At 38.9% G+C, this 14,771-nt stretch overlaps 1 protein-coding gene across 3 annotated transcripts in view; it reads left to right on the forward strand.

Moving 5' to 3' along the window:
- LOC126266605 (E3 ubiquitin-protein ligase LRSAM1-like) overlaps positions 1–14,771 on the forward strand; it is a 189,562-nt gene that overhangs the window by 64,006 nt on the left and 110,785 nt on the right. For all 3 annotated transcript variants that reach the window (XM_049970929.1, XM_049970930.1, XM_049970931.1), the window contains one exon: positions 10,123–10,224. In XM_049970929.1, coding sequence (XP_049826886.1) covers positions 10,123–10,224 — 102 coding nt within the window. The remainder of the gene's footprint in view (positions 1–10,122; positions 10,225–14,771) is intronic.

Below are 14,771 nucleotides of genomic sequence, written 5' to 3' on the forward strand. Positions count from 1 at the left end.
AAGGGGAAAATGTAGCAATAGATGGTGCTGTAAGCATCATAATTTAATAGTGGTCGACAACAAATGACAAATTAATGATACCGCCAGACGCATTTATTCCATGCACCAGTGTGAATAGTCGTTTTGTTGCCACTTCCCCCAATGATTTTAGAAATTCTGATGTAATGTTAAGTATCCCTTAACTCCTAAGGTGTATGTTTGACATTAAACAAACTGTAATATGCACTGTGCATGGGTGTACAGGTGTGATACTGTTAGTCACGTAAGCCCATCCACCACACCAAGTTCATATTACTTGGGATGGGAAAAACTGGTTTTTAACTGTCCTGAGGCCAAAAACCATATAAAAAACATCAATCACGTCAGTTTTTAATTGTTCTGCGGCCAAAAACTGCATAAAAGGCATCAGTCAAAATGAAATCGGATTATTAATTTCCATGTGACTGGCACAAAACGTGTTCAGTATGCTGTCCACCATTTTCTGCAACAAGTTGAAATCGAAAAACAGCATGTTCCACAATGGATCGAAGTGTTTCTGGGGTAACATTCAGAATGTGTTTGCACAATGCACGCTTTCATTGCAGATAAGTTTGCTACCAGAACACTGAAAACAACATCTTTCAGATAGCCCCACAGCCAGAAGTCACACGGATTAAGATCAGGTGATCAAGATGGCCAGGCTGTAGGGAAATGGCGGCTGATAATTCTAGCATTTTCAAAATGGCGCTCCAGCAGCTGCTTAACTGAGATTTTCAATGTGCGGAGGTGTGCCATCTTGCATAAAAATGATCCCATCCACGCTGTTGAAGAGCTGGAATGATGTGGTTACGTAAAAGACACTCATAGCATTTAACCGGTGACAGTACAAGTAACAGGACTGGAAGCACTCGTCTCTTCAAAACAATATGGCGCTATGATAAATGATGCCATAAACCCACACCCCACAGTGACCTTTTCAGGATGAATTGGATTTTCCGTTGCCCTTATTCGACAATTCTATATATTGACATATCCTGACATATGGAAGTGGGCTTTGTCTGTCCACAAAATCTCCCACGGCCAATCATTGTCCTCTTCCACGCGAGCAAGAAATTTTAAGGATTAGTTCTCTCTTGCTGGCAGGTCAACAGGAAGCAACTCGTGCACATGGGTAATTTAGAATGGGTGGCAAAGAAGGATGTTCCATAGGATTTTACACATTGTGCTCACAAGTATGTCCAATGTTTGGGCAATTCTTCGTGCACTACACTTTTGCACATCACCACTCGCCGCCGCCCCCCCCCCCCCCCCCCCCCCCCCCCCCCCGCCTCCCTCCTGCATTGCTCTGGTCACTACTTCCACTGATGTCAAATCAGTTCATTTCCTCCCTCTACCAGGTTGCACACCAAAAGAACCAGTCTTTTTGAATTTACAAATTATTTTCTCCAGAGTCACAGCAGTCATCAGGCCAACACCTTTTTTCAAACCCTTCAGCGTCTGGAACTTTTGCAGAGCGACACATGCATAGTCATCATCCTTGTAATACAGCTTTACAAGCAGAGCATGATCCTGCATTGAGACAGTCATGGCAAACATCAGAGACGTGAAAGGAGGAAAAGCCATGTACCCGGCATGTTTATACCAACTTCAATTGGTCGTGCACATGACAGGTGTTTTGATTTACATATTCTGACACATACAGCACCATCTACTGATAAATTTTCACAAGGTTTTTTTTTCCTCCTGCCATACATTTTTCCCCTTCTCTGATAATGTGTTGCAATTTGACGTCGTGGTGTTATTTCTACAGCGCTTTGAAAGTTTAACTTTAACAATAATAACCATCCTGTAAATTGAAAAGTAATTACAAATGGTTGCATCTAAATATTATTTATCTTTGTGTGTGCATCAGTATACTTAATGACCAATTGAAATGCTCTGTAATAGGTGTTTATTCAGTGATTCGCGCATCTGCATAGTGAGCAGGAGACCCAGGTTCAAATCCGGGCCTTGGTACAACTTTTCATACATCGCTTCAGTTGGCATATATACATCATAGCTGTTTGAGGTATGGAAAGGTCTCTGAAACCATGTAGTTTCATTTGATATCCAGAAACTGATAATAAGGAGGCTGTCCAATCCATGCATTAAAAAACATACGTGCAATAATGCCTCTTGCTATTATTAGTAAACTATTATTGTAGATTAGAAGTGATGTTCTCAGAGCAAAAATAAGGAGCCTATTACATGCCAGTGCTTGAAATGTGCAATCTTGCCTCAGTGTCCTCCCCCCCCCCCCCTGCCCCCTGTGTGTGTGTGTGTGTGTGTGTGTGTGTGTGTGTGTGTGTGTGTGTGTGTGTGTGTGTGTGATGATTTGCTGCAAAAGAATGTGTGATTTGTTGTAAAATAATTGTAAGGCTTCAAAGTAATTGGGTACATACTTTTGCAATTTTGGTGAAATTGTTTGACATTTTTATAAGGGTTTGCACACTGTAAAAAATATCACAATAAGTGAAACAAATACACATACATGGGTAATATTGATAATATGTTCCTCGTTATTCATTTGTAACACTCTTATGTGATGCAGTGTTTGTAGTCTTTTGTAGGTAATATTGACAAATAAGTTTTTTAATCTGTTTGTATTTTCATAATTTACATCATTAACAGGAATTTCACATACATTAATAGCACAGGAAACAGAGCATAACTTTGGCTATGCTCATTGGATGCTACATTGATAGCACATTTATTATTATTTACATCTACTTTGTGTTTTCCTCCCCCTCACATTCTCTCTGTCTCTCTCTCTCTCTCTCTCCCTCTCATTATTTTTCGTTTTTCCACATCAACTACTTCTAATTATCAGATCGAAAACTACCCATCAGAATGGCATCAGTTGATGAAGTTAAATCGTTTCTAGTCTCCTTACTGTCTTAAATGATATAAACCAGTATTCCAGCATATTTCCTGTTGATGTTTTGGCCGATTGCAAAATGTGGACTGTAGCTTGATTTCAGTATGAGAAAGAAGCCTGAAAAATCACCAATGAGACTCACATTTTACAAATACTGCAAGTATACTATCATGTAATGTTAAGACTGAATAAAACCAGAACTAAAAACTGATAATAACCATGCCGCCTCCCGTCAAGGGCTGTTCGCATAAATTTATTACAGTAGTTAGTAATATATGTGCACTTTATGAAGATTCTCTCAGAAATAGCTCATGGAATCAGCCATATTGACAGAAATGAAATAACACTGACTGGTGTTGTCATCTTGGAAAATAGTTTTCTGCCGCTAATCCTCGTCAAACTTGCACGATATTTTGATCGCATAACTAGCAGTCTTTATTAGGTGCTTCCTGATGCTGAACTCAGTGTGGAACGGGTCCAGTATTTATGCCTATGTTAGGCTAGGCATTCCCCCATCAGTCCACGGCATGCCAGGAGTTCCATCCAAGGAGTGCACCTGTCAATAGCAGCAGTATTCCATTCCACATCTACAACTTGGACTTGAAACAAAATGTCAGATGACAGAATTGTTAACTAACAACAACCGAAAAGTATGAGCAGAACAGTCGGGGCAGCTATGGTTACTGCTATTGACAGGCGTGTATCTCAGAGGGAAGTCCTAGAACGCCGTAGACTGATGTTGGAGTGCCTATCCTCAACTAGGCATAAATACTGGATCCACTGGATTCAGGCTCAGGGAGCACCTGATAAAGATTGTAAGTTATGCAATCGAAGTATCATGCAAGTATGACATGGATTACCAGCAGAAAACCCGATTTTGCAAGATGACAACACCTTTCTGGGAAAGCCTGAAGACCTACATTGAGGTATTTATTGCATTCTGATTGTCACTAATATTGGTTAGCAGACCAAACTGTGTTTAGTAGTGTTATCTTGGATCACAAGATATTTTAAAAAAAAATTATTTCATAAGAGTTTTAAGAAATAACAATTATCTGCAAATCAGTCTCGTTGCCTTGCAATCACAGTGTTGTTCTGCAAATTTGCTTCCAGCATTACCACAGGGTTTTTTCCTTGAAACTCTGATATAGCTCTTATGTGTGCTGCCAGATCCAGAAGACATTAGTTCATTTATGGAACATGAACCGTTATATTGATGGCTAACAATGGGGTATTCTGTGTGTTGTTTCATTTGTTATCTCAATAAGACCTTGACACAAGTCGGTGACCTGGATTTGATGGAGTGAATGAGGAAATGGTGAGAGCAGCTGGCGTTGTTGGATTCCAATGGCTCTATAAGGTCATAAGAACAGTATGGAATGAAAGGATGCCTGAAGACTAGAAAAAGGGAATCATAGTGCCAATTTTTAATAAGCGTTTCAGGAAATTATGGAAAATTATGTTGGAATTACTTTAGTGTCTCATGTTGCCAGGGTATTTGAGAAGGTCCTAGAAAGGAGAGTACAGACAATAGTAGGATGAGAATTGAGTGGGGAGCAATTTGAGTTTAGACCAGAAAAGTTAACAATGGGTCTAATTTTTAGTGTAAGGCAGCTCCAAGAGACATGCAACAAATACGTTAAGCATTTTGTAGTGATGTCGCTGAACAGTGAAGAAGCCTATTAAAGTCTGAAAAGAAATAGAATTTGGGAAGCCCTTTAAGAAAGTGAAATTGGAAGGTGACTATGATAAGAATGAAGGAAAGATGTCAACATTATACAGTTGTGTAAAAGTGGGTGAAGAGGAGACGTGACTGGTTGGAACAGGAAAATGGATTGAAGCAAGGGAGTGCATTATCCCTCCTACTCTTCATTGTCCTTACCAATGAGGTAATGGCCAGAGTGGCAGCACCAATAAGACGAAAACATGAAAGCAGTTTTTTGTGCAGATGCTTTCATAGTGTGGGGAAATGTGAATGTACAAAAAGGACCAGATGTATGAGAGGAAGTGGGAAGTATGGATTGAAATTTAATGCCAAGAAGTGTGAAGTGTGAAGTCATATGGCAGTGAGGAATAAGATGAGAGTATCAACGGGTAAAATTATTAGATAGCTAGTACAAAATAAAAGAAAAAAATTGGAAATTTTTAAGTACCTGAGGAGCATAGTGGGAGACAGTGGGAGTAATGCTAAGGAGATTAATGAAAGGAGAAGGCAAGCACATGGATTCCTGCAGTGTGTAAGAAGCCTGCTCTGGAGAAAGTGTAAATGACTATCATAATGTAACAATACGAGAGAAGGAAAGTTGCTACTCACTGTATAGTGGAGATGCTGAGCCACGATAGGCACAATAAAAAGATTCACACAATCGTAGCTTTCGGCCATTAAGGCCATTGTCAGCAGTACACACACACACACACACACACACACACACACACATCTGCAGTCTCAGAGAGCTGAAACTACACTGCTTGACTATCATAATGAGCGAATTATGCTCTAATCTGTATGCACTGGAAACATGGTTAGTTAAGAAAAGGCAGGTGAGTGCGATACAGGCTTGCAAGATGAAATTTTGAAGAAGCAGCATAGGACTGACTAGAACGTTTTAGAAACACTTTTGAGAAATAATGATAGAGAAATTCAAGCAAGGGTCCATTGAAAAGTCCATATTAAGAGGGTATGGAATGTAAAAAGAACAGAAGTTGGCAGGATATCGAGGCAGGCTCATGGAATGACAATAAGAGACCTACAGAAAGACTGAGACAGGTGGATTGTTGAACTGAGGGAATTTGTGGAGAAGAAAATAAGTCTGTGACACAGTGGAGAGAGAAATGTTGTGAGACGACAGGAAACAGCGTAGAAACCTTTGTTTCAAGCAGAACCAGCCAGGGGATGGAAACTAGATGATAATGAATAAGGCTTAAACTACTGCTTCACCAGTAAAGGCCTGTGCCATATTTCTGAAGACTGCCTTTTTCTTATTGCTTCACACTGATGCAACAGTGGTTCATCCCCTGTCACAATGTATGCCAAAAAGCTATGTCTTCAGCATTGCCTGATCCCAAATCAGGTGCCCAAGTATGGATGAATACCATCTTTCCCATTTACCCGAGATTTCTAAAAACCCAGTGAGAAATTCCATAACATCACATGAGTGAATTGAACACTGACAGTCAGTTCAGTGCCCAAAATGTCTAAAAAGTACCCCCATTATCGCAAATCGCATTGTCAACAAATCCCACATTTTCATCAGAAATGGTCATGTTTCTATAACCAGAACTTACTCATCAGTGACTGAAATTTACAATTTTTTAAAAAAACATGTACTCTTCCATTAGTATTACAACTACTTCATAGATGGTTTTATGCCATCTAACTACAAAAATCTTATGAGTGCTTCTGTTTGTTTTTTAGCTGTGCACTACCAGTTTGTTTCAAATGCCTCCATCATGGCGTAGCAATGTTATTTGTTAGCATATGTTCAGTTTAATAAGTCACGGCTGCAAAATACTAACACGAATTCTTTACAGACGAATGGAAAAACTGGTAGAAGCCGATCTTGGGGAAGATCAGTTTGGATTCTGTAGAAATATTGGGACACGTGAGGCAATACTGACCCTACGACTTATTTTAGAAGCTAGATTAAGAAAAGGCAAACCTACATTTGTAGACTTAGAGAAAGCTTTTGACAATGTTGACTGGAATACTCTGTTTCAAATTCTGAAGGTGGCAGGGGTAAAATACAGGGAGCGAAAGGCTATTTACAATTTGTACAGAAACCAGATTGCAGTTATAAGAGTCGAGGGGGCATGAAAGGGAAGCAGCAGTTGGGAAGGGAGTGCGGCAGGGTTTGTAGCCTCTACCTGATGTTATTCAATCTGTATATTGAGCAAGCAGTGAAGGAAACAAACGTAAAATTCGGAGTAGGTATTAAAATCCATGGAGAAGAAATAAAAACTTTGAGGTTCGCTGATGATATAGTAATTCTGTCAGAGACATCAAAGGACTTGGAAGAGCAGTTGAATGGAATGGACAGTGTCTTGAAAGGAGGATATAAGATGAACATCAACAAAAGCAAAACAAGGATAATGGAATGTAGAGTCGAATTAAGTCGGGTGATGGTGATGGAATTAGATTAGGAAATGAGACACTTAAAGTAGTAAAGGAGTTTTGCTATTTGGGGAGCAAAATAACTGATGATGGTCAAAGTGGAGAAGATATAAAATGTAGACGCAATGGCAAGGAAAGCGTTCCTGAAGAAGAGAAATTTGTTAACATCGAGTATAGATTTAAGTGTGAGGAAGTCATTTCTGAAAGTATTTGTATGGAGTGTAGCCATGTGTGGAAATGAAACATGGACGATAAATAGTTTGGACAAGAAGAGAATAGAAGCTTTTGAAATTTGGTGCTACAGAAGAATGCCGAAGATTAGATGGGTAGATCACATAACTAATGAGGAAGTATTGAATAGGATTGGGGAGAAGAGAAGTTTGTGGCACAACTTGACCAGAAGAAGGGATTGGTTGGTAGGACATGTTCTGAGGCATCAAGGGATCACCAATTTAGTATTGGAGGGCAGTGTGGAGGGTAAAAATCGTAGAGGGAGACCAAGAGATGAATACACTAAGCAGATTCAGAAGGATGTAGGTTGCAGTAGGTACTGGGAGATGAAGAGGCTTGCACAGGATAGAGTAGCGTGGAGAGCTGCATCAAACCAGTCTCAGGACTGAAGATCACAACAACAACATGTTCTCACTATTTAAAGTTTATTTTGTTTTTTTACTTTACAAGTCTAATTCCATAGGATCAAATTGAGGAACAAACCTTCAAGGTCATGGAACATGTCCGAACATGAAATTACAGCAGAAAAGTTTTAACAGATAAAATAAAAGTTTATGAATCCAAAAAGAGACAAGCCATAAGTTTATGTAAAAACCAGTATGCCCTGGAATGTCTTTCCATGAACCAGAGGTGTCTGATGAAGAAATTGGAAGTCAGAGAGAGGAGAAACCCCAGGTAGATCCTAGGCCTGGTAGAAGGAGATGAGGAATTCAGAAGATGACATTACTTGGAGCTCTACGAACATATCAAGAGGCTGTCTGACTATGCAAGAAAAAGAAGGGTAGCTTTCTACAGCCATGTTGCAAGATTGCCTCCAAACAGATTGAGCAACTGTCTGTTCACTTTCTGTCAAAACAAGAAGGTTTGCACATCTTGTCTGACAGAAACTGAAAAGGACGTTAAAGAACTGGGAATAACTGATCTCCAGAACAGTCAGTCTGTGAGATGTACCCTGAAGGAAGTCTGAAGATTTCCAGAAAAGCCCTGAAGGAACGATACCCTCTGGACAGAAGAAAGGAAGGAGTTACATTGGCAAAGGATGTGACAGTTCTGGGCAAAGATCAAAGCCCAACAGTTGAACAAGCATGGTCCAAAGTAACCCCATTTGAAACAAGAAGGAGAAGAAAATGTTTACCAATCCAAAAAGAGACAAGCCATAAGTTTATGTAAACACAATCAACAACATAACTCAGGAATGCTTAATTTTTCAAGGAACTCTTCAACAAAATAGGAGGAGTGACCCCAGTTTAGACTTGACAGCGCATGTATAACTACTAAGGTTTTTGAATTCTTGTGGTAGCTTATTGAAAATGGATGCAGCAGTATACTGAACACTCCCTGCACAAGTCAAGAAAGTACGGTCCAAATACAGATTGGATTTCTGTCTAGATTTAACTGAGTGAAAGCTGCTAATTCTTATGAGTAAGCTGATATTGTTAACAAAAAATGACAGTAAAGAATAAATATATTGAGAGGTCAATACTGGAACACCCAGACTAATGAACAATGGGCGACAAGAGATTTGCAAAATTACACCACTTATTGCCTGAACTGCCCGTTTCTGAGCCAAAACTAGCCTTTGAGAATGGGATGAGTTACCCCAAAATATAATACCATATGTCATAAGCGATTGAAAATAAGCAAATTAGATTATTTTTTGTGTCCAACTCAATCACCTCAGATACCATTATAAGAGAAAAAATGGTAGCATTAAGTCTTTGAACAAAATCCTGAACATTGGCTTTGTGCAACAGTTTACTATCTATCTGAACTCATAGAAATTTGAACTGTTTAGTTTTACGAATCATATGCCCATTCTGTGAAATTAAAACATCATGTTTTGTTGAATTGTGTGTGAGAAACTGTAAATACTGAGTCTTACTGTGATTTAACATTAGTTTATTTTCTATAAGCCTTGAACTTATGTCTTGAACTGCACTCTTTGAAACAGTTCGTAGTCATTCTCAGTACTGTGGAAAATGACCTTTTGCTGTGTGTTATTAAAGTAAGAGGTGAGCCACTCCCCGTATTCCATAATGGTCCAACTTCTGGAGCAATATTTTGTGATTGACACAATCAAATACTTTAGTTAAATCAAGTATGTATCTTCTCTTGGGAAGAGTTTCAAATATGCAGGGTATTGGCTTCATATATTACGATTGTGCTGTAAATTTTTGTAGCAGCATGGTACAAACTGACCTGATAGTTTTGTCCATAATTCTGTATTAGTCTTTAATTTTTGCGCTATAGCTTTGCCATTTTTGATGAAAGGCATCTTTTATGTAACCAAAAGCCGAGATTAAATAATACTTGGTTGTACTGTGACTTTTTTTGACATAGCGTCATCATGTGGTAGACTTTATTGCTCAAACTGGTGTAAAACACATGATGATAATTTCAGTGTGCCTTAAATACATATTTAACATATTGTGAATTGATGTGCCCACTACAAGATCAACTATCTGAGTACTTATTTTAATGTCTGGAATGTCTTTTCAGTTCTAACTTCCAGATACTGTAACTAGCTCTTCAAAACACACTGTACACGTCAAGGCTCTCAAAATGCCTTTGAACTTAACACCTGGCTTGAGATCCAAAAGTGTATCACTTTTTAGATTTTTGACCAGCTAAAGTGGATGAGTTCAATGTGATAGTTGCTAATTTTCTCCAGTATCTAAATGAGGGTGGAGGTTAAAAGTGAACTTGTCAATGAAGAAAGAAGTAACTTTCAAACTTTATAATTACTGTAAGGATATAGTGGATTTGAGTATTGTGTAATTACAATTTTTTTGAGTCTGAGACAATGTGCTGAACCATTTATAATAATGCCCTTATGTATACTCTCATTTTATAACTTTCCAAACCCGAATTTTTTTTTTGACAGGAGCAGAAACGAAGAGAAATGCTGGAGCTTGAGAGGAGTATAGAGGAGCAGCAGAGAAAAGAATTAGAGCTTCAAAATGTTATGAGAATTTCCAAAGAAAAAGTGAGTATAGTTTTGCAACTGTGTACATGGTCAACAAAAGATTACATTTTGCAAGACACGAAAAATTCACTCTTGTGTTATAGATCACTACTTTCAGATAATTCTATTTTGTCAAATAATAGCATTATTTCTTTACCTATAGAACCAATTTTTAGTTTTTAGTAAGTGTATTCTGAATATATTAGTTTCTTTGAGTAAAGGATCCGAGGGAGTAAGAAACTTGTTTAATTTGATATGTGTCTGAACCAAAGTACCCAGATGCCTATTAGTGGACATTAATATGGAAACTGTAACATGATATTTGTCCAGGACATACACTGCATGCCGTGCGGTTAGAGGCGCCATGTCCCTAACTGCGTGGCCCGTCCCACCGGAGGTTCGAATCCTCCCTTGGGTGTGTGTGGGTGTGTGTGTGTGTGTGTGTGTGTGTGTGTATGTGTTGTTCGTAGCATAAGCTAGATTAAGTTAGTTTAAGTAGGGTGCAAGTCTAGGGACTGATGACCTCAGCAGTTTGGTCCCTTAGGAATTCACACACATTTAAGCATACACTGCCTGAACTGAAATATCCGGATGCCTATTAGTGCACATTGATATGGAAACTGCCCATGCTTCATCTTTATTATGGCCTGAAGCCAGCTGAGGACACTTTCAGTGATGTGTCTGAATTTCTTTGGAGAAATGGCAGCCATTTCTCCCTCGGGAGCCCAAATCAGAGTACATTGTGATGCTGGACGCTGGGGTGTGAAGCAAAGCTGACTCTCTAACTCAACCCAGAAGCATTCCATTGGGTTTATTTCAGGACTCTGGGCAACCTAATCCATCTTAGGAATGTTGTGCACAAACCATTGCCTCACGGATGCAGCTTTATAACAGCGTACATTGTCGTGCTGATATAAACAATATAGTCCACATCAATTCAGGCAGGCTAGGAAAAGTCTTACCTTCATAAGTCTCAGATGTTATTGAATTTAGCATATGTTAAAATAAAGAACTAAGCAAGGAACATGTTTTTTTTTTTTCCTCCAAAAAAAGTTCTGCTCAGAGATACAGCCCTCCAAAGATGACTCAGTGCATACCATATTGAGAATGTGAATTTTGGAAAAAAAATTTAAAATGCTGTATCCCTGGAAGAGCTCTAGATATGTTGGTGCTTTTTTTTATTTGAAACATAATTTCTTTATGATTACAAATAAATCCTCCATTTGGACTTACGTGTCAAAGTTCTTTTACTATAGTGTTCTGAACTTTTATTATAATTTATGTAAAATTTTCATATATGCCAATCCATAAAATTTTGGTTTTATTTTTATTGATTAGTACCATATACGAGGATAACCCCAAAAGTAAGGTCTCCTTTTTTTTAATAAGTACATGGACCTGTTTAGTTGTACAATGGTTTACATCAGTTTACAGCTTGTACATTTAGCTATTTTTTGACATAATCACCATTTCTGTCTATGCATTTTTGTAGATGCTGTGGCAGTTTTTGTACGTCCATGTCATACCAGCTCGCCGCCATGCTGTTCAGAACGTTGTGAACCTCTTCTTTCACCTTGTCGTCGGAGCTGAATTGCTGGGGTCACAATTAATGCTGACAGGTACTGTGAGACTCTGAAAAAATTCAGATGGGCAATTCAGAACCGGAGAAGAGGAATGTTGAGCAAGGGCGTACACATTCTCAGGAAACCGTTGCTCTCCTGCAGCAATTTCAGTGGAACATTATCACCCACCCATCGACCCACCCTATAGTCCTGACTTGGCACCCAGTGACTATCACTGTTCCCTAGGTTAAAAGAACATTTGGCAGGAAAGCGATTCAGTTCCAACAATGAGGTGAAAGAAGAGGTCCATAACTTTCTGAACAGCATGGTGGCAAGCTGGTATGACATAGACATACAAAAATTGGCACAGCATCTACAAAAATGCATTGACAGAAATGGTGATTATGTCGAAAAATAGTTAAAAGTTCAAACTGTAAACTGATGTAAACTATTGTAGAAATAAACAGGTCTATGTACTTATAAAAAATAGGAGACCTTGCTTTTGGGATTATCCTTGTAGTTCTAAATTCCCAGAAAAGGAGAGCTTCCACTTTTAGGTTGAACAGGTTTTATAAACAATTGAAATTTTTGCCATACATAATACCTGTTTTATTACCACATTATCGCATAACAGGCTCATAAAAACCAAAACTTAGCCTTATTTAACATAATTTCAGTTTTGAGACACAAAAAACAACCGAAAATTTAAGCTCCTAGCTTTCGGAATAAATGTTCCTTCATCAGGGAGGAGAGAGGGGAAAGAAAGGGAAGAAGGGAAAGTGGATTTAGTTACTCACAACCCAGGTTATGAAGCAACAGGGAAAGGAAAACAGGGAAGGTAGCAAGGATGGAGGCATGGTTGTCAGAGGGAAGCTTCCCTCTGACAACCATGCCTCCATCCTTGCTACCTTCCCTGTTTTCCTTTCCCTGTTGCTTCATAACCTGGGTTGTGAGTAACTAAATCCACTTTCCCTTCTTCCCTTTCTTTCCCCTCTCTCCTCCCTGATGAAGGAACATTTATTCCGAAAGCTAGGAGCTTAAATTTTCGGTTGTTTTTTGTGTCTCTATCGGCTGTACTGAGCTGAGGTAAGTACTGGCCAGCCCCTCTATCTCTTTGTTAGTAATTGTTTCACATCTTTATATGAGATTTTCCATTAATTAGTTATAATTTCAGTTTTGAAAGTTGAGTAAGAGACTCATTTTTTCAAGCATTTTAAATGGTCCCAAAATGTATGTGAAAGGTCCATAGACTTAAATGTTTCAATTTATACAACTTCTGTGCACTCTGTTTTGTACTGAAATTAGCCAGTCAATTGACTAAAAATGCGTTCCACTGCTTCAATATCTTCATTTGATATAGAGTGATGCCTTACCGTTGAACCAATGAACTGGATCACTTACAGTCTTCAAAACATTTGTGGCATTGTTTCTGCCCTTCAGCTGGAAATTTCACCACAGTTTCATTTAACTCATAATTGATGTCTATAATCTCTGCAAGCCACCAGCCACAGTCATACATACATACCACAAACATCCGCCTTCTCAGGTTGTGAATCTGACTATTGTTGTGCTGTTTCTGAGGTGTTGGCCAAACGAACGAAATTTCTTCTTTGCTGCTCTTTAAAGTGCACACAACATGAGTTCGCCCATCACTTTGAGTCCAAAAATGCGTCTTCTGAATTCCTTTCACAGGAGTAGTTTGTTTGTACCATTCTTCTTTTCACTGCTCACAGAATTCTTCCATTTCCTCTTTGGACAAAAGAATGAGGGCCGTGGATGTGTAAGATTTCAGAACTCTCATAAAATCCTCAGCATTCTGAATTGCAGTTGTATTTGGTCTGGAAAGATTGTTTTGTAGCATGGTGCTTCAGCAGGCCTCCTACACCATCACAAGGCCCCTTCCTATGACCAGTGGCACTGTATACCCAGTCACTTGGCAAAAAGTGACTTACTCAATTCAGACAGCTGGTAATGATTTTTAAAATGACTAGGAGCACCATCAGAAATGATGATTATCTTCTCTGCCACTGTTTGCAGTTGAAGAATTTTGCACATTGCTAGCAAAGAATGTGCTGCAACACTTATTGTCTTATTTTGAAAATATGTCACTCCTCTAAAAATTGAAACCTGATCATTACTCCATTGATACCCTTGTACTTCATGTGGGAGAATTACAGACCAGTTCTCAGCAAAATCACAGTGAAGCATTAAAAATAGATCTTCAGCTCATACACACTCTTTCGCTTCTGCAATCTGTTGTTGTTGCAATTTCTTCAGATGCTGGTGTGTTACTGTTTTCACTGACCACTTACCAAGTTCATCAATGAAACTGTCAGAGGCAACAGTTTTCTTAATTCGTTTATTTTCCTCCCATGTCGCATATGTAATTTCTGCAGAGTTATCTGCGACGTCTTCCAGGCCAAGTGTCTGTAAAGATCGTCCTCCCTTTCCAGGACAGTCACCACATTCTTGAAACAAACAAGTCTCTCGCTTTACATTGCAAACTTCCAGTAAGTTCTTCAAAGTTACCACACAAAGTTCAAAATTTGTGCAGTACATACACATACATACATCTGTGGGTGGATGTAGAACTACCCACTTAGGTCATAGGACATAAAATTTTGATCTTCCAATCTGTGGAGTTGTATAGTTGCTTCTATAAATTGCAAAAGTTTCTTTAATACTGTAAGTCATGTATGAGGGTTGTTTGAAAAGTTCTCGAAATCACCATATGAGGTCAGTGCTAGCGCAATGAGTTGTTCACGTGATATTCATTGGACTGTTGCCTGTAAACACGTGCCATGTCAGTGCCTTTGGAAGAGAGCTGTGGCATTGATGTCGTTCTGTTGTTCCCAGTTATGATTTGGGACGATGGAAAAAATTGAGATTTGAGCAGTGATTAAGTACTTCATAAGGAAAGGTATGAAAGGAAAGGACATTCATGCCGATTTCCACAATACATGGGGGGACTCTGCCTCCTCATATTGAACTGTTACCAAGTGTACA

This window comes from Schistocerca gregaria, chromosome 4 (genome assembly GCF_023897955.1).
Source record: "Schistocerca gregaria isolate iqSchGreg1 chromosome 4, iqSchGreg1.2, whole genome shotgun sequence".
Classification (NCBI taxonomy): domain Eukaryota; kingdom Metazoa; phylum Arthropoda; class Insecta; order Orthoptera; family Acrididae; genus Schistocerca; species Schistocerca gregaria.